The sequence below is a fragment of the Centruroides sculpturatus genome, unplaced genomic scaffold (genome assembly GCF_000671375.1).
Source record: "Centruroides sculpturatus isolate CEXI.00-Female unplaced genomic scaffold, Cexi_2.0 scaffold961, whole genome shotgun sequence".
NCBI classification, from domain to species: Eukaryota; Metazoa; Arthropoda; class Arachnida; order Scorpiones; family Buthidae; genus Centruroides; species Centruroides sculpturatus.
The window spans coordinates 173,947-193,889 of record NW_019386171.1 but is presented as its reverse complement, the minus strand read 5'-3'; the positions used below and the strand labels follow the sequence as shown (position 1 = coordinate 193,889).

Sequence of the window (19,943 nt, the reverse complement as noted above, 5' to 3'; positions counted from 1 at the left end):
AGTATCATTAATGGTAGTTGTTGTATGTGTACTATTATCAATGCTTGTTGCTGGATTATCCTGACAGGTTATGTGATCATTAATAATGTTAAATGTTTCTGTCTGTTGATGTATTTGATCAGCAACCTGTTGTTTGATAAGTTCAAGTGTTGTTTGTGGGATAAGGTTGTTGTGTATAATTGTTCTTTTTTGATCAACAACCCTTTGTTCGGTGACAGTGAGGTGAGGATATTGTTGTGTGAATCTATGGTGTAGTTGTTGTCTGTATGCTGTCATGTTTGTTTCGAGTCTTGTGATGGTGTAGTAAGTACGGATGATAAACTCGTTCATTTCTGTTGTCCATTTCATCCTTTGGCATGGTTTTCCAGCCTTTGTGATCTGTGGATGCATTGCCACAGAAACACCAAGGCTAGGTTGATTCCTCACATCTGTTGAGGGCATTGCAATAGCCATGCTTGGGCCGATGCTGCTTTCGCCACTGGTAACCAAGGGAGACTGTGGCCTATTTTTCGAACGTGAGCCTCTGCCTAACCCACGAACGTGGACCTTGTTAACCCAGACGACGTCCGAGCTGGTATCATACTTAGATCTGGTTACTACCATGATAATTATCTCCACATAATGTGAGTGTGTGGTCACTCTTAGCTTCATTTCTCCCCATAGACCTTACTGGCATGGGTATCCCTATCAGGAGCTTGTGCTCTAGCCTGCATTGCCCTATGGTTCAGTAAAATTACTGGGCTCTCCCACCACGACCAGATGGTGACCACGGGAGAGTTGTTATTATTATTATTATTATTATTATTCATTATTCATTTTCATCGGGAAAACATTTCAAAGTGTCATTTCAATTCTATTTATTTATTGGAGTGCTTGTGGATACAAGATATTTTTTGTTTTTCCATCTGGTGCGTACACGAATAAATCAGAAGGTTTTCCAATGCGTGAGCTGGCTACATACAGTTGTACAAACGAGAAGCACGGATTCTTTAAATTTAGCCCACATACTCAGAGATTGTTAGAAGTGCGATATTCCCCATTTTTATATATATTTTTTAATCCTTTATCATTTTGATTATTTAATTGCTCCTTCCTCTCTTCCTTGGCATGTTGTGAAATTTTTGATAGTTGGATAATAAACCGTTTTATTGTAATTTCTCTTTTTAAATTATTTTGAGTTGATATTAAAATTTGGAAAAGGGGATCCCTAGATCGGTAAAATAGGCGAATTTCCTTCTACAACTTCGGTTGTTGTTCGGGATACAGTTAAGGTTTTAACAAAGTTTGAGCGAATACATAAAGTGATTAAACAAAAATTATTACAAATATTGTAAATAACAAATGCATATATAGAGATATTTTTTGGAGGGGGTAAATGGTCTTTACAATTTGAAATCGATCGAACACACAGTAAAATGCTCATATACACGCGCGTCATCTATCTTAGGATAAATGTACTATGCCAGAAACCTTCGTGGGAGTGTATTAAAAAAGTTTCCAAAGTTTCATGGCAATTGTACTATGCCAGAAACCTTTGCGGGAGTATATTAAACAACTTCCCAAAGTTTCATGGCAATCGGATAAATGGTATGGTAATGCATGAAGGACAGACACACAGACATACATTCATTTTTATATATATTAAATATAAGTTTAAAACGAGGTACAAAAGGCAGAGATCTAAACAGAGCAGTAGAATAAAAACTAACATAAATGTTTGAAGAACTCTTACTAATCTTTTAACAATATTAAAAACATTTTAAAAAATAAACAATACTAATTTGAAAGCATCAATTTCATCAATATCTTTAATAACAGATAATTCTTGATTCATGAGACCTGGGACTATGGAAATTGAAGAGATTCTCAATTACTGGTGGGCATGTCAATTTCAAAATAACTATGGCTTAATGACTAGAATCAGTGAAAGTGTGGTTAATAAGCCAAATAATGTCTTTGTTGATTTATTCTTGATTAAATAGTAAATTTTATTGGCTCACTAATCAGTCAAAACTGAATTAGCATGAAATGTTACTGATTTGTATTCATTGTGCATATCAAACAAAACAGTTGTATATCTGATTTAAAAAAAGAGAGAGAGAGACTTAACTTTGTAATCAATTAAATACATTATAATTATTTGTTTTATATGTGTGTAAAGAGTTAATTTTACTGTTTTAAATTTGTTTTAATGTTTTATTTCCCTATATCAGGGCTTCTTAAACTATGGGTCATGACCCCATTTGGGGTCACTTGGCGAAATCTTGGAGTCGTGCGATTTTAATGCAAAATATTGAGAATAATTTGTGAGAGTTTGAAAATGGCATGCTTTGTGTCATAGGTTTTGTGAGTAGCGCTTTGTGTCACTTCTGGTGCAGCGAGACGATTCAGTGATAGTTCACACTACAATGATTGTAGTGTGAACTAGTGTAGTGTTGTTGCTTTTCAGTGTTTTCAGTTGTTTCTGTTCCATTATAACACAAGAGTGAACTGTGGTAGTACACCATTAATGTTTTTGCAAATTTGTATATATCTTTATTTTATATTTTTTTTTTCTTTTTGGTTGCGAAAAAAATCACAATCATAAATGGAGTTGTGAATAAAAAAAGTTTAAGAAGCCCTGCTATATATCATAATTGTATTCAATCCATATTGATTGGATGATGATAAACCTGTAAGAATGAATAACTGTGACTTACACTATCATAAATTTTTATTGCTTGTGATGATTAATATTTCAATTTGTATTTCATTTGAAATTTTGTTTTTGTTTGTTATTTATAAGTTGTTTTAGTTTTGTTAGCTTATTTTTAAATACATTTGAAATATTTAATCAGTAATTGATGTGTCAAATGATAACTTCCAAAATGTTACCAAAACCTGAAAAATGGGTGTGTAAATCTAAAATTCCAATTTTACTAGCTTAATAATTAAATTTTCTGAAATAATTTTTAATGTGTTGCATTTTAATTAAATAAATAACAGCTGAAATTAGTTTACCTATTCTTCTATACTGAAAAATTAGTTAAAATTATTAAAATTTTTTAATTATAAAAATTTATAGCTTCAGCAATTATTTTTAATCATTGTTTTGAAATGCTTTTATCATTATTTTATTACTAATTAATATTAATATAGTAATATTTTAAAAATGTGATTGTTTGGTGTTCAAAAATACTATCATTTTTTGAATATTAAGATTAAAAGATTTTTTTGACTATAGATTCAATGTTTTTCAGTCATTACTTTTTAGAAAGGGCACATTGGTACATAATTTTTGATGTTACAGGTCCCAGGACGTTTAGAAGACAAGTTCAGATCAAAAGAATAAGCAGTATTAAATCAGATGATAATCAGAAGAATATTTAAATATTTAATTTTGATGACTAAAAGTGTTTTTATTTTTTTATTGAAAAATGTATTTTTGCATCATATATGTCTTTTTGTATTTGGAGTTTGCCACTGTGCTTAATTTTGTTTTGATACAACTCAGTCTAGATTTTACATTAGTAACAAAAACAAATTACATATGAGATATTAAAATTATATCAAATTTTATGTAGAACATATTTGAATAAAATGGAGATGTATTTTATTAAAGAACCATTTTGGGTTATAATGTTTAGATAATTAACTATACAGTATTAACAAGAATTTATATATGGAATTTTTAGACTAAAATTAGAAGTTGAAAATTTTGAAAAGAAATCTATACAATTTTGTATAGAATGATACTTGAAATAATATAGAAATAACTTGTTCATAATTTGATAATTTGTAAATTTAAAATAAAAAAGTAATACTTGCATCTTATTTTGCATGTTGAATGAATAGTAAAGCTTTTTATTAACTAATTGTGAAATCCTATTTAAAGCAAAACAAGTAAAAATGCTTACAGCTGCTATAAATATCTTTGCATGGTACTTAACTCTTAACAGTTTACTGTAAATTATTTGCTTTAAAAGCTTGAAATTGTAATCAGGATAATCCTGGTCGTACACTGTAAAACTGTATTCTTTATTGCTAAATAAAGATTAATTATGATGATAATGGAATTTTATTTTTAAATGTAAACAGTTTAGTTTATGTTATTTGACTTTAACACTGTTTATTGCAATGGGTAAAAATTAAATTATCCCCATTAGAAATTATAATCTAATGACCTTCATTTATGTATAAGTAGACATGATAAGTTTAAAATATGAATAATATACTATTTAGATTATTAATCAATTTCCATTTTTTATAAAACTGATTGATTTATTTGGTATGGTTAACTTTGTTAAAAAAGAATATTAATGAATAAGAATTTGATCTAATCTAATAAATTTCTTAAATCCTCACAGAAACCTTCTGTACTGGTTCCATCAGGTACATTTATTGGGAAAAAATAAAATGTAATGCATGTACATTTTAACATTTTATTTTTTTACATTTGAATATGATCACATTGCATATAGAATGTTCCTTTTTTAAAAAGTTGTTTGAGCAATAGCAATCGATTTATGGAAACGTATAATAACCTGGTCTCTGAAAGTGATCGAAAAACTTTCATTTTTTCCCCAATAAATGTACCTGCTGGAACCAGTATGGAAGATGTCTGTACTTTTATTATTTTCTTATTAAATATAATAATTCTAAAAGTTATCATATACATTTAAAAATAAACATCTTTTTATTTTATAAAATTATTTTAAATTCATCAAAATAATAATAATAATAATCATTGCTTTTTCTTGAAAAAGTTATGATAGAATATGATTGATTATAGTAATAAACATATGAATCACATATTTATTTAAAGAACTTGATATCCAGATAGAAAAATGTTTTTAAAAGTGTTTACAGATTAAAATCCCTGTCCATTGGCAACATGTTAAATGCTCTTAACTACTAAGCTAACAAGACGTATTTTACAGATTTTTCTATCAAAGAATAAAGATGCAGATCTTCCTCCAATAGTTTTAATATTTGTAAAATTCTTTAATAATAATTTACTGACAGATTTCAGAAGTATTTAATTTTGTGTTTATCTCTGAGCTGTTTTCAAATTGGAAACATATATAAATACTATGTTAATTTATATTTAACATTTTGTAGTAGCATGGGATTTGGCATTAATCTACTATGCAGCAAGCAACTTTATTATCAATTTTGATCTTTTCTTCAAACAATTAATTGAATTTTCTTTAATGCAATTTTTCTTTATTTAAATGTTTGCAATCTTTTTTAATTTATTTTTTATTTGGTAAAAAATTATAAATGCTTTAGGTATTTTTAGAAATAAAGTTTTCAAACAAAATCTTATATATTGATATTTTCTATACATAAAATATGACCATACATCAAGATAACCATTTAATCAATATGTTAGATTTCTATGGCTAAAAGGAAAACTTTTTCCTCAGCCCTGTAACAAAAATATGGAGAACTGTTAATGTAAATGATATCTCAATAAAATCCTGGTTAATGTTTATTTGTTGTGATGGACATATTTTTTATATTCTGTGGTAGAGTTTACATTTTGGAATTTGTTTTATTAGCCACTTGTTTGTATTGCATGATTAACTGTTCTAAGATAATGTTGAGAAAAATTATGAAGAAAAATTGTTCTCAAACAATTAGAGAATTCAGCATGTCATCAATCATAGATTCAGAACCACCTGTTAAATGTATTCTATTAATATTTTATTTTTATAATTATAATTATTTATTGGTTTGAATCTTTTTGAAATTTTCACAATTTAAATACAAACCATTCAGAGAAAATCTTTTTAATAGAGTTATTTTTGTAATATAAAAAGAAACAAATGAACAGAGATTATATTTTTCTTTTACACATTAGGATTTACACTTTGGATATTATTTGTTAGTATGAATGATTATTATTTTATCTTCAGAAGTTCTTTTGATCATAGATAATTCATTTAATTTATAATAATAATTTTCTATGAAATTAAATTATATAAAATTAGTTAAATCAAATTTTAAAGTAAATATAAAATTAATTTTCAAAATACTTTAAACATATCAGAAATTATACCAAGTGAAAAAATATAGTAATTTCATTGATTATATGTGATTTAAACATGAGAGGTAAATTTTATTTTCTGTTTGGAACAGTGCCTTTATTCCTTCAAACACAATGAAATGTTAGCTAAATACACCAGATTGTTCAACATCCTTTATTCAATTCTTTACCTTGCTTAATACATTAGCCAAGTCATGTTTCTGGCTTAAGAGCCCTTTTCAGTCGACTCTACAAAGATAATTTATTCTGTTACTACATTATACTGTATATTTTTGTTTAAATCTGTTCTAATGTACCTGTAAAATAAGACCTGGACTTATCATAGTTGTACTGTACAAAAAGGTTGCAAACATTTCACTTATAAAACATTGTCAGAATTGTTAAATTATCTCTACATATTATACTGTAAATGAATTCACCATCAGTACATTATTTATTTACATAATAAACTTACTCAACTTTTCATGCATTTTTTTAAATTTGTAAAAATTCTTAAAATTTCTTAAAACTATTGTATAACTTCTAAACATTGTTATAAAACCTGTCAGTTACATTCTTCTGTTAATAGTCCATTTGGGACATTAACACCTAGCACCTCTGACAACTTACAAATTTTGTGAATCTGCTAGTTTTGATAAAATTAACCAACTGATGATGATATCTGTATTTACAAAAAGTAGAGTCTACTATATCTGATATTGATCTGTCAATAAAAAAGTAACATGTCATATGATAGAAAAGCATTGGACTATTAAAGAATAAAATTATCCTAATAAACTATTAAATGTCTGCATCAGAATAAATAAAAAATATTATTATCTATTTCAAATTTTATTAATAATTAATTAATTACTATGTGTATTTAATTTTAAATTTCATAAGTGTGTGAAGTGCAATTTCAAATTCCATTTTTATACATACATTTTTTTAATATAGTAATAAATGTATATTAAAAACTTTTCAAATATTCTAGAATCAAGAATTTTAAAAAGTTTCTAAAGTTTTGAAAAACTTCAGACTTTTAATAAAGGTAACACAGGACTGATTCTTCCATCATATACTTTAGACACATATCTAAAATATATGATGGAAGAGTCAACTTTCACTAAAGGTAAACATAAGGCTGAAAGTGAATATTCCATTAAACACTTTAGGCACATGCCTAGAGTGCCTAATGGAACATTAATCTATATCATATGTTGGGGATGGTTAAGTATGAAAATATTTGCAGTGTTTTATAAGAAAAAGTAACAATAGGAGGCAATATACTTTTTCTTACTTAATTACCAGGTATACCTACATAATAGGTATAATTTTTATTGTACACCTACGTGGCTACACCTTCCATATAAGTCAACTCCCAAACATACAGTAGACTACCACTAGATTAGATCTAAAATATGAATACCATATTAAAGAGCCTATGGCAAAAGTATATTATACAATCACACACTATCACTGAGATGCTTAAGATGTTAACTTTCAATATATGATATATTCATAAATGGGTGGAATTTTAATAGTGAAAATTATGCCGTAATTTTATAAAAACACAAAACATTGAGATCCATGGATGGCAGTATGATAAAATGAATGTGCCTGTATGCATGACAATATCCACATTAATCCAAGAAAGTTTTTTTTTAAATATCCATGTTCAAACTGGCCAGGGGTTGAACAACAAAAAAGTTTTGATTGCAAACAAATAGGGTATAGTGGCATTTCAGAACATGCAGAAGACATTTCCATAAAAATATTTAGTACTAAAACTCACCACTATGCTACTTTTGGCATTCAAGCAATAAAAAAGTAGTTTTCTTAATATAAGTATATATGTTGCTGCCAAATTCTGGGTTTAAAGGTGGCCATAACTGTTGAATGTCATTATCACCTATGATGACCATCTTGACAGATATGACAAAAGTATTGAGCATCTCTCAGTATCTGTGAGCTGATGTAGAACACATCAAACACCATTGGGACTAACTTCTTTGAAGAAGAATGGTTCAGTGATATTCATGACCATTTGCCAGAACATGCATTTCTTACAAAGCTATTTTGTGAAAATAACAGCAATGCTATGACTGCTTTTTGGGAATTTCACTGTCATAAGAATTTATGCCAAGGTCTATTGACTCTACAAGCTCACAAGAGAATAATCACTCAATTCAAGGAAACTGGATGTCTGGGAGTTCAATCCAGCTGAGGGCTCAAACCTAACACTTCACATTGAAGATGTTACCATAGCTGTTGTTTGAATAGTCAATAATATTGCAAGTTCCAATAATGCACAGGCAGTGTTGTGGCAGTTGAGTATGTCCAGTGGCACAGTGTGGAAGATATTGTGAAAGTTGAAGCATTGTATTTGGGCCACAGAAAATTTTCGTATTTTATAGCATATTCCACTAGTGTTATAAAGTTAGTCTAGTGTAGTTTTACAACCACATGTATCCTTGGACCATTCCTCAAAGAACCTAATCCCAATGGGCTATGACATACTGTGTGTCAGTCCAGAGATATCAAGAGATGCTCAATACTTTTGTCATATCCCAACTTCAACAGTAACAATGCTTTCAGTCAATGACTTTCATGCAAGACAGAGACTCCACATATCACACACTGCTTATAGCAATTTCTCTGACAATATTTCATTGAAAACAGAATGATTATTTATGCATATCTTACTTCCTCACTGGATTTTAATCTGTGTTATGTTTGGTTATGGGGCACTTAATAAACCATAACCAAAAATAAATTGAGGACATGCTGCAAATTTGACAGTCATGAAAGACAATATCACAGATGATCAGTTATGGTCATCTGTTGAATACCCTATTGCCTTCAAGTTTTTTACCTTCAGAATGGGGCACACATTAAGCAGTATCCTGTATTGTACAAATAAAATGTTTATTGCCTGCAGTACTATAATGGTGATATTTTTTACAGAAATGTCTTCCATATATCCTAAAATATTATCATATGAAATTTGGTTGCATTTGGATTGCTGTCTAGACAGTTTTGATTAGGAGAATTTTAATTATGATCATTGGTATATTACATAGTTTGTACAAAAAGGAATACTTGCAACAGAATATGCATAGGATGCCAAGTAACTGCTAAGTCTTCAAGTTATCTTGGTAAGAAATCTTTTGTACATTAAGTCTATCAGTAACATATTCAGAATTAAAATTAATACCTCCAATTATTAATAGTTTACATAAGTTAGCATAGTATATGACAAACTACTATACTACATATAAAATATGTGCAAATGATGGAGTGTAAGCAAATCAGTGAAGAACAGTATAAAATATTTTTTACTTATACTTCAACAGCTAATGCACCATTACATAAGTGATGGTGCATTAGCTGTTACATCACTTATGTAATGCACCATTACATAAGTGATGTAATAGTGCATCAGTTGCTGAAAATAGCATGTGGTTTAGCATTTGTTTATACCGAATTTTATTATTTTAATCTTTATATTAAATAAGTTCATCAAATATCAGTTTTAGTTGAAAATATTTGATAGTCTGCTGGAGTGTGGTAAGTGGTACATACTCTAGCAGACTGGTGGTAGTCACATGGCTTCTGTGCTTTAAATGCTTTAAAAATCTTTTTTGATTTTAAAATTTTAAAATCAATCAAAATTCTGAAAAATTGCTGCCTTCCTAAAAATAATGAAATATTCTTATTTTTTTAATGCTCTGAACCTTTTTCTGCTTTAGCTTTTTGTAAGATTAGCTTTGTGCAAGATTATATTTTTTGGATGTCTTCTTTGGGAAAAGTATGATAAAATAAATATGATTGAAATTCTTGGTTAAATTTAAAAAATATCCAACCATGTTACAGAATCAGTCCTCAAGGCAGCAAATTTAAAATTTGAAAATAAAAATATAATACTGATCATATTTGAGTTTTACCATTTCACATTGGTTACAGGCTTAAGTAAGTGGAGTTTTATTTGATCATATTTGATATTCCATTTCAGAATACCCCCTTCCTCCTGGGCTCTATCCTATACATCTGCCTAGTTATGGCACTGCTCTGCAATAAAAAATTTTTGCATTGTTTATCATTTTTAAAAGAAAATGAGTTGCTTCTTACAGAAGCCAAGATGACCTAAATAGTCATAATATTTTTATTTATTTATTTTTCCATTATTTCAATTCCTTAATCTTGATCTTGTAACAGAATCCTTTGGGTTACAAAAATACACCATGCATGAAGGGCAGTAACTTGAGAGAAATAAGGATAATAAATATCTCAAATTTCAAATTGTTGCATTTTTGGATCATATTACATAGTATTATTAATTTCATGTATATATTTTTTATCTCTCAATAAAGACTCAGATTCTTTGAATACTTTGACTCAAACACCTTATGTTTCAGAGAAGTAATATTTATCATCCTACAAACGTTTTCTACCTGCTCCACAGGTCATCCTCAGGTATTTTTAAATTCTTGGAATGTTTCTTTGCACTGGTTCCAGGTTTGAATGTTTATGTGAAACAAAATTCAAATTTCTATATCCATTTGAACAATTCATTTAAATACAAAAATATATATGATAAATAGAACTAAATAAAACTAATTAAATAAATGGATCCAATTAAAGTAAATAACATAAAATAAACAAACTAAACAAAGTAAATTACAAATGTAAATCCGTTTCTGTAATCCAAAAAAAAAAAACACTTTGGTAGATGTATCTCACAGCAAAATTGCCATGATATACATCTACCAAAGTTTGGATTTACACTTGTAATACACCATACAGCAAGCCATTTATATATTAAAAAAAGTAAATTAACATAAAATGCAATAAAAAATATATATCCATACAATAAACATACTTATATGGACTGAGTGCATGCTCTATAACTGATTATACCGGGTTATTATCAATCATATATTTCCATGCTGTTGGTAAATTTGTAGCATCTTTATAGTTCAAACGCTTGCCTGTAGCGCCTGATCTGTATATTTCAAATTTTTCCACAGTCATTGCTAAAGATGGTGAGCGTACCTGTCTAATAATCCTAGCTTCATTCCAATCAATTATTGAACCTTCAGTACATGTGCCACCTTAGATAGTGCTGTATTGTAGTGCCCTTTACTTATATCATACACATGCTCCTTAAGCCTTTTACTCAAATTCCTGTTGGTGACCTCTATGTATTCTTTATTCAGATCCAGCTGATCATTTTTGTATGGTATTCTGTACACCCCAGAGAACTCCTCTTCTTGATCCTATCTTTGACATTCCTAAGTAGACTATAAATCGTGGGAGCCCATTATGAACCAATCTTGTATTCTTGTAGTTGGCTACCTCCTTCATTATAGTGGAGATTCCTCCGCTGTAAGTGAATTTAGTAATTTCTTTGTTTGAATTCCCTTTTGGCTTCTTTTTGTTAGATATTGAGTACAATCTTGTTAACTTCTCAACGATTTCCATTTTAAATCCTAAGGATCTAGCAATGTTCTGATTCTATTTAACTCTTGCCACCTGTTGTATATGTTGGAACAATAGCCAAATGCCTTTCTAATAAGAGCCCTAAATGCCTACAGTTTGTAAGCGGGCAGATCATTAGATGAGGAAGGAATGTATAATGGGTTGTGCATAGGTTTGATGTATATCCTTGTGGTTAAGGAACCTTTTTCAAATGTAATGCTAATATCTAAAAAATGCACTTCTGTTGTACTAAGTTGCTCCAATTTTAGTGTTAAGCCATCGTTATTAGAATTCATCTCATTCAAAAACTGCTGTATTCTTCCGTCATTCTTCCACAAAATGAATACATCATCTACATATCTTTTGTACAAAATATTTCATCTTTAAAATTTCTAATAGTAATCTGTTCTAACCTACGCAGAACCAATTCACAGAGTAACCTGGACATTGGGCTGCCCATGGGCACACCTTTCCTTTGTTTATAAATCTTGCCTTCAAAGCTGAAAACTGATTGGTAACATATCAAGTCAGCAAGTAGCCCCATATCCTCAGGATAGGCCATCACTCTTGGGTCTAATATGCGCAAGGTGTCCATTAAGGCATGAAAACATGTATCTAGTTTTATTGACAGATATAGATTTTTGATGTCCATGATTGAAGCAATCTCTTCGTCCATTAAAGATACGTTTTGGCGCTCATTAACTAAGCTGAGTGGGTTCTTCGTGACAAAGTGGTTATTCTCTATACGCTCTGATAAATATCTATGCAGGCTCTTCTCTAGCTTATATGTTGGTCCTTTACACTTTTTGACCACTGGTATGATATCTTTGTTAATCTTGTGTGTTTTGCGAATCTGAACAGTCTAGGTATACTTGAGCCTGTGATACCAGTTCCTTTGAGAAATGGAAAGATTGCAGTGATGGATGATCTCTCTAATTTTTTCATCTTCCTGTCTAATTTATCAACTATAGTGTGATCCACCCTTTTACATTCGGTTTTTTCTATATACTCTTTTAGAGTCTTGGTAGCGTTGTTTATTCATTATTACTGAATGCTTACTTTTGTCAGCTCTTGTTAATATCAACCCGTTGTCCGCAAACCACCGTCTTGTGTGTTTAACTTATTTCTTAAGAGCATGAGCCACAAAGCACAAGTAGAAATGAAACAAGGAAGGTCTTTATTAAAAATTAAATCCTATCTTTATTAAAAATTAGTATATAATGAATAATAATTTTAATGAATGTTATTTTTCACAAAAATTCAGTTGTTGTATAAAATATAAGATTAAATAATTATATTATAAACAGTAAGAACATGTTTCAAATCATTTTTTAGATTTAATATACCATATATTTGTCAAATGCTGAATATACTTTTTTAAGATTCTATAAATTTATAATTTTTAGATAATCTTAATTATTTTTAAAAATGTTTTGCAGTATTATAAATTATTATTATTATTAAAAACTTAACATGTTCATCTTTCTAGAATTGTGAAATAGAAAGATCCAGAGAAGATGCACTGATCACAGTACCTCTTCACTTCTGATGCATAATAAATGTCTTTAGTTACTCAACAAATACCATAAATTCTGAAAATAATAATCAATCAAATATTACCACAAAATTTTTATGATAGTCAGTATATATATATTGAGTATATATATTTATTTATATATCCATTTTTAGATATTTAACTTTCAACATATACTGTATATCAAATAAAGGTTTATCTGATGTTCAGTATATTAAGGAACACAAAATATTCATTATGAAGGGTTTGGTTCTAATTGATATGAGAAATCAGTAAATGTTTCAAATATCTTAAACTTAAAAATATTATAAAAAATCATTAAATGTAATAAGCAGTATTTTGGAATTAAAAATTCTTTATATTATTTTTCAAATTTTGAAATAATTGATATAAGATGCAATTTCTTAACAAAATGTTTGAGTCTTGCATTTAATAGAATGTTATGTGATAGAGTAAAATATCAAATATAATTAGAAGTTCAATGCAATTTATCAATAGTGCCAAATTATTCGCACAAAGAAATGTTTTACTCAAACTCAGTTTATAAATGGTTATCAGTAAGAAATAAAATTCTTTTTTATGTATTAATATATCTAATACTAAAAACTCATTTTGTAATTTGTTTAATGCAAAAAAAAAATAATAATGGAGACTGTAAAATATAGTAAATATAATTTTTTGGTATTTTGAATATGTTTACATGAAAAAACTTTTGTTTTCTTTTGATACTTTTACTCAGTTTTATTACTGTCTGTGCTCATATTAAGCCAAAATATTGCAATAATTTAATTTCACAAATCCTATAAATATGGACAAATTTAATAAATTCTGAATTATTATTTATGTGCAACAACAAATAAGCTTAATAATTTCATAAAAACTATGCAATTTTAATGTATTTATTAATAAATTTTATTTACAATCTCAATTAATAAAAAATATATATGATTGATTATATTTATTTAATTAAGAAATAACTCAATAAATTGTATCACTGCAAAAATTAGTTAAATTTTGACAGTTTTAATTATTTAATAATTAATTTTTCTAATTATTGTTATAATTTGTAATCTCAGCTTCTTCTTCTCAGTTTATATGGAGAGTATAGCTGTAATCTCAGCTAAAGTTGCAAAGTATTTAAATTCTTTTATGTAAATTAGAAGTTTCTGTAAGTATAGTAAATTAATTAACATATATCTAAAAATAAGTTTGACCTGTAGTTAGCTAATTTTTAAAATATAAATCATAATATTTGAGTTAAGAAATAGTTCATTTAAAAATGTCAATGATATTGATATTTCAATAGCAATATAAACAACACTTGTTCCACATTTGTAAATATTCAACTGTGGAGAAAAAGATTTTACTGTCAATCAATAGGTGCTATGCATAAAGATTTGTTGTAATATTCTGAATTGTTGTATAGTTTATTAGAATTTTAGAGAGAAATATTTATCTTTTTATAATAGTAAATGAATATGCTATACATTTACATATATTTACAATAAAAACTTTCTTTATTATAGATACTTTCAATTTATTAAAATAAAATATTGAAAAATTCAGATATATTTTAAGGTTTGTTTCTTTGTAAAATCTTAATTTTGACAGGTTGATAATTTCTTGGCCTAACACAAGCAAATACTGTATAGTGTGGTACATGAATGACTGTACTGTGCATATTATTCAACATATTTCCCCTTGGACTCTATGCACTTCCTGCAGAGGCATTCCAAAGTTTTTATCTCATTACAAAAGTTCAGAACATTGGTCCTTCAACAATTACTCTGTAGTCCATGTCCTCCTTACAGGTGTTTTTCAGATAAGGAAGAGATGTAATCTGAGGGAAGTTGGAAATAAGATGGATGTTGGACTTGTTTGAATGTTAATTTGCTCAATTTGGTGCTGTTTTTTCTGAGAGGTGCATCAACTCTATTTTGTTGAATCGGGCATTGCAACTTTGTCCACACCAAAATCTGAGTGTCTTATAATCAAAAATTTATTCAATTGTGTTGCATCATCCATTCATGTCAAATATACTATTAAGTAGGTCAGGCCAAGAACTTATCAGCCTGCCCTCATAAAATAATGATTTTCATTATAATTTAAAATTTGAAAATATTTTTATAAAAAATTACAGTTTATAGGTATTGTAATTCTGTATTGTTTTCAAATGATAGAATCAATTTGTTTGGTGCTAATAAAGTAAATAAATCACATTTACAGACAAAAAATGTCTTTTATTTGGAAGTCTTGTAAAGAAATGTAAGTTGTTCATTAATTTTCTTCCCGTATAAATCAACCAGGAAAACGGACCAGGCACTACAAAGCTTCAATTGTTCGGACATACGTTAGGCAGCTTTTTACACTTGCTCTGTATTTTGTGCCTGATCTGGCAAATAGAAAGAAAACAAATTACATCTTGTTCCATTCTGTTTGTGGCAACAACAGTTTTGATTTATATTAATCTCACAAGACGTTTCAGGAAAAATGTCAAAATTATATGTCGGTAAATTAGTAAATTTACAAAATTATTCTGAACGTAACAATAAATAAATAAATCTTGCCATAAACAGTTTGAAACAAGAAGTCTTGCATTATTAAATTATGCATATTTGTTGACAACATCGATAAGAGATTTCTACCTCTTTAAAATGGACATGTAACTTCACAGACTACATAAAATCATGAGAATTGACATTACAAAGCTATTTGTGCAGTCATAAAATCCTACTGTTCACACCATAATAAAGTAAAAAAAAATTCTTTTTTAATATTGAAAATATTGACTTTCAGCAACATTAAATACTATATACTGTAAACACACATCTTAAACTTGCTACGTGACTAAATGCTTCGGCCATTAGATTCAACATCGTTACATGATGCAATCTCCTTAATGGCAAATACAAATCAATAGATCTGGCACTGCAGCAACCACATTAGTTGCTAACAACTTACATCAGTTTAATATACAGTGAAATACTAAAACAAAATGAATAGCATATGATAATGGCCCTGAATATTTACATATCTGTGTATATGGCAATGCAATTGCTACTGTTATCTTATTTTATAACTACAAGCTCAGCGCAAAAGTTATCGCACATTACAAATTCAGATTTAAGTATGCATTGCAGGATGCAAATTTTCAAATTCTATAGTGAATAACGAGGCATATTTACCATCAATAATTATGAACTTTACATAACACTATATAGTTTACATTATAACTCTCCTAAACGTCTCACCCAAAAAATTTCAATAAATTGAAAAATAAAATAAAATAAAAATAATAAAAATTTCTGGTCCTCTTAATAATCAAAATATAAAATTGTAAATATTCTGTAATTTCACCATTAATAAGAATGTTAATAAAATTAAATAATGAATAAATCATAAATATTCATAGCTGTAATTCTGCAATACAAAATAAATAATTTTTAATTTTATTCTATTGTTTATTATGACTAAGGTTCTTAAATATTTTACATTTTATACGTAATGATGTGTATTTTCTATTATACAGGCTTATCTTTTTTTTTGGAAGCCTTCTAATGTGAAATCCATCTATTGATCATAAATAGTATATTGATTCAAATTATTAAACATATAAAATGTACAACTCAGTAGAAAAAGAAATTTATGTATAACATGAAAAAAAAATATCACAAAATCCTCTGAAGAGGATTTTAAAAAGGAAGAAAAAGCAGAAAATTAATTGCCACTCAAACAAATAAATATGTACTAATGACTAACATTTAAGAGATCTTAGACAGTTAATAGCAGCCTGTTCGATTCTTAATTCAAAAATTTAGTGTGCCTGTTATTAAATTAAGATGGAAAGCATTACATGCATAGAAGCTTCACTAACCTCATTTATATGACTTTGGAAACTGCAGAAAATCATATTCCCTGGTTTTATAATAGTTAGGAACAAAGAAGCAGTGGCTGTTCCACTAGATCCTGAATTAAACAGGTTGCCATACAATTGTAAATAGTATTCACATTTCAACCTAACAATTGCATGTGGTGCCATTTTACAAATGACCTAGATTTTACTGTGATGATTATTTGGTTAAGTTTTGTTCAAACAAATGTATACCAAATATGCAGACAGGCTACAATGACTCAGTAAGGCATGTCCATAAGATTTAAGATTAAAATGGCCTGAAGACTCTGTACACAGGCAAAATGAATTATGCTACACAAACGTAGCAAGTGCAGATGGTGATGTAGTGTCCTCCTCTTTTTTCTTCTTTGCACCATACTGGCCGATGAACGAGCCGTCTTCTGTAAATTTACTATTTTCTCCCTCTCCATATTCAACCATACTGTCTGTCTCACTTTCTGGACCTTTTATACTACTGTTCAAAGATGTTCTACTACCACGAGGTGGATTTTGATTTTCAACACTAAAATATTAAATAACAATATTACTATCATTACACACATGCATTAATTAATTTCTTAAAATATTTTTTACAATATAAATATACAAATTTCACATAGAAACTATTTATATTTAATATTAGAAACTGGAAAAAAATATACAGAAGTGGTGCATTTGAGCACCATAAAGTACTTCAATGTGACAGGTCACAAATATATGAGCCCCGTAAAATACTTCAATGGATCAGGTCATAAATATTTTTATCATAGGATGGAGAAATCACTGAGTTTGGCATTATATGTGCATTTTATTGCAAGTACTTTTGATGAACCTATCGTTGTCGTCATCGTCAGGCAAATACAGAAAATTAATAAGAATGAACAGAAATATTCTGAGGAAGAAGAATAGAACACATATTATTCAAAATTAAAACTTTTGATAACACTGTTAAGAGCAAGCAACAAATATTCAAACGTGTTTGAAATTGAGCAGTGAGATATGTAATATGCAAAGCAGTGCATGCATGGATCTAGGCCCACATTATAAGTATGACGGAGGCTAAGGATAGTTGTTTAATCACTTATACAGCATGACCCATACACCGGGCAGGTCAAGGGTAAAAGTGTTGCATGTATCTATGGTTGTAGTAAGAAGGGACTCCCATATAAAAATGAGTTTTTGATTTTTGCAGCACTTGAGCATAATTGTTTGGGACCATATCGGGTTGTAACCCTGCTCAAGTACCTTTTTGTAAGTTCTGTGGTGTGCCTTCCCTTCACAACATAAGAGAATATGTCTGTTCATTCTTATTAATTTTCTGTATTCGCCTGATGACGACAACTAAAGGTTCGTCGAAAGTACTTGCGATAAAACACACATAATGCCAAACTCAGTGATTTCTCCATCCTACTATACAAAATTTGGCATGAATATCAATCTATAGAATATTTTAATCAAAATCAGGTATGTGTTAGAACAACAAAAATTTAATTAGATTTCTGTTACTGGTTTTTGTAGACTTTAAAGAATTAGAAGCTAGTGGATTTCTTTCTTCAGTAACATATCATACAAGGAACAGTTTTTTATTTAATTTCCTTTAATAAAAGCTACATAAACAACTGTTTCTTGTGTGATATGTTACTGAAGAAAGAAATCCACTAGCTTTTAATTCTTTAAAGTCAACAAAAATTTAAATTTGCATGTTGGCCTTCTACATAAGTTAAAAGTAAAATATAAAAACATGAAAATTACAAGCTATGTATTTTATTTTAATATATTTCTATTTTAATCTACTTATGTGTTAGTGCTATTTTAATTTAAATTCATATTCATCATATAAATCTAACATAAATCCAATAATATGAAATAACAAATATTTGCTTAATGCCAATGAGTACATTTTAGCCTTGTGTAGCCCATAATACTTATTAGTAATATCTTTTTCCCTAAATTATACATTATAATGTTAAATTTTAACTGATAAATCATTAGGTTGACCAATTTAAGGACTAAATATACATTATGTTGAATGTGATATAAAAAATTTTACTTTTTCTATTTGGTGACACAATCATAAATGACCTAAATCTATAACATATGCCAAGAAATTTTAAAATCCAGCAAATCCATCTGGTTTTGATTGTAGAGAGATTTTATTTCACATATTTCATGTACTTCTATTATTTTCCTTTAATATCTCTTACAGAAAGAGATTTTCAATATATTATTCTTGATTTTAAGATTTTGCTCATTTTAGAAATATTCACTCTGAAGGGTTAAAAAAATTTATTTCTGTTAACAATCCTATAATGTACTATTTCTAATTGAAACAAATATAAAATCAACAATCTTGAAATTTGACATTGACAGCCACCAAAACATCTTTTCCTTTTATACATTTTACACTTATTCTGTGTGTAAAAAAAAAAAGAAAAACAAATTCAATTGTTGGTTTGTTAAATCAAACATTAAAAAGTTAGACTGTAAATTGGCTTAACTTTTTGTTAAACTAAATAGAAACAGTTATCTTTATTGGTTTTCAAGAACCATAATTAAAAATCATTGTAGTAAACCATAGTCTGCATTAAAAAATATTTTTCCAAAGATAATTTTAAAAAATGATGATAAAATAAATAAATTGATATTTCGTCACACTTACGGTTTATTGTATTCGTTAAATCCTCCCTCTTCCGGATAATCTAATTCTCCACCTTGCGCAGCTTCTTTTTCGTGTACAGAGTATTTTCCTCCTCTGTTTCTCTTAATTAGACATACAATAATCAACAATAGAAGTAACAATGCTATAGCACACATCATTCCTATAAACCATGCAGCTGTTGCTATATTTGAAGGTTCTGGAACTGTTAATGCTGAAAATATTAAAAGTAATTATTCATCTATACTTTTAATTTAGAAAATTTTATTTAGAAGTGTATGAATTAACATTTATGATATTTTATGTGATTACTGTATAATTTAATTATAAAATTTTTATTATACATATAACAACACAATTCAAATTACAA

General features: G+C 28.3%; 2 protein-coding genes across 3 annotated transcripts in view; one reads left to right on the top strand and one right to left on the bottom strand.

The window, feature by feature from the left end:
- LOC111613903 (6-phosphofructo-2-kinase/fructose-2,6-bisphosphatase 4-like) overlaps positions 1 to 13,914 on the top strand; it is an 88,949-nt gene extending 75,035 nt beyond the window's left edge. Inside the window, exon 15 of one of the 2 annotated variants that reach the window (XM_023355255.1) lies at positions 12,981 to 13,914. In XM_023355255.1, the coding sequence (XP_023211023.1) occupies positions 12,981 to 13,040 (60 nt within the window). In that variant the 3' untranslated portion in view covers positions 13,041 to 13,914. Of the gene's footprint in view, positions 1 to 3,289; positions 4,051 to 12,980 lie in introns of those variants that run through there. The other variant, XM_023355256.1, reaches the window with a different exon arrangement.
- A 2,531-nt stretch (positions 13,915 to 16,445) lies between these two features.
- Positions 16,446 to 19,943, bottom strand: part of LOC111613899 (neuroglian-like) — a 175,093-nt gene continuing 171,595 nt past the window's right edge. Inside the window, exons 30-31 of the mRNA XM_023355252.1 lie at positions 19,577 to 19,787; positions 16,446 to 17,440 (exon numbers count right to left, since the gene is read on the bottom strand). Coding sequence (XP_023211020.1) covers positions 17,230 to 17,440; positions 19,577 to 19,787 — 422 coding nt within the window. The 3' untranslated portion in view covers positions 16,446 to 17,229. The remainder of the gene's footprint in view (positions 17,441 to 19,576; positions 19,788 to 19,943) is intronic.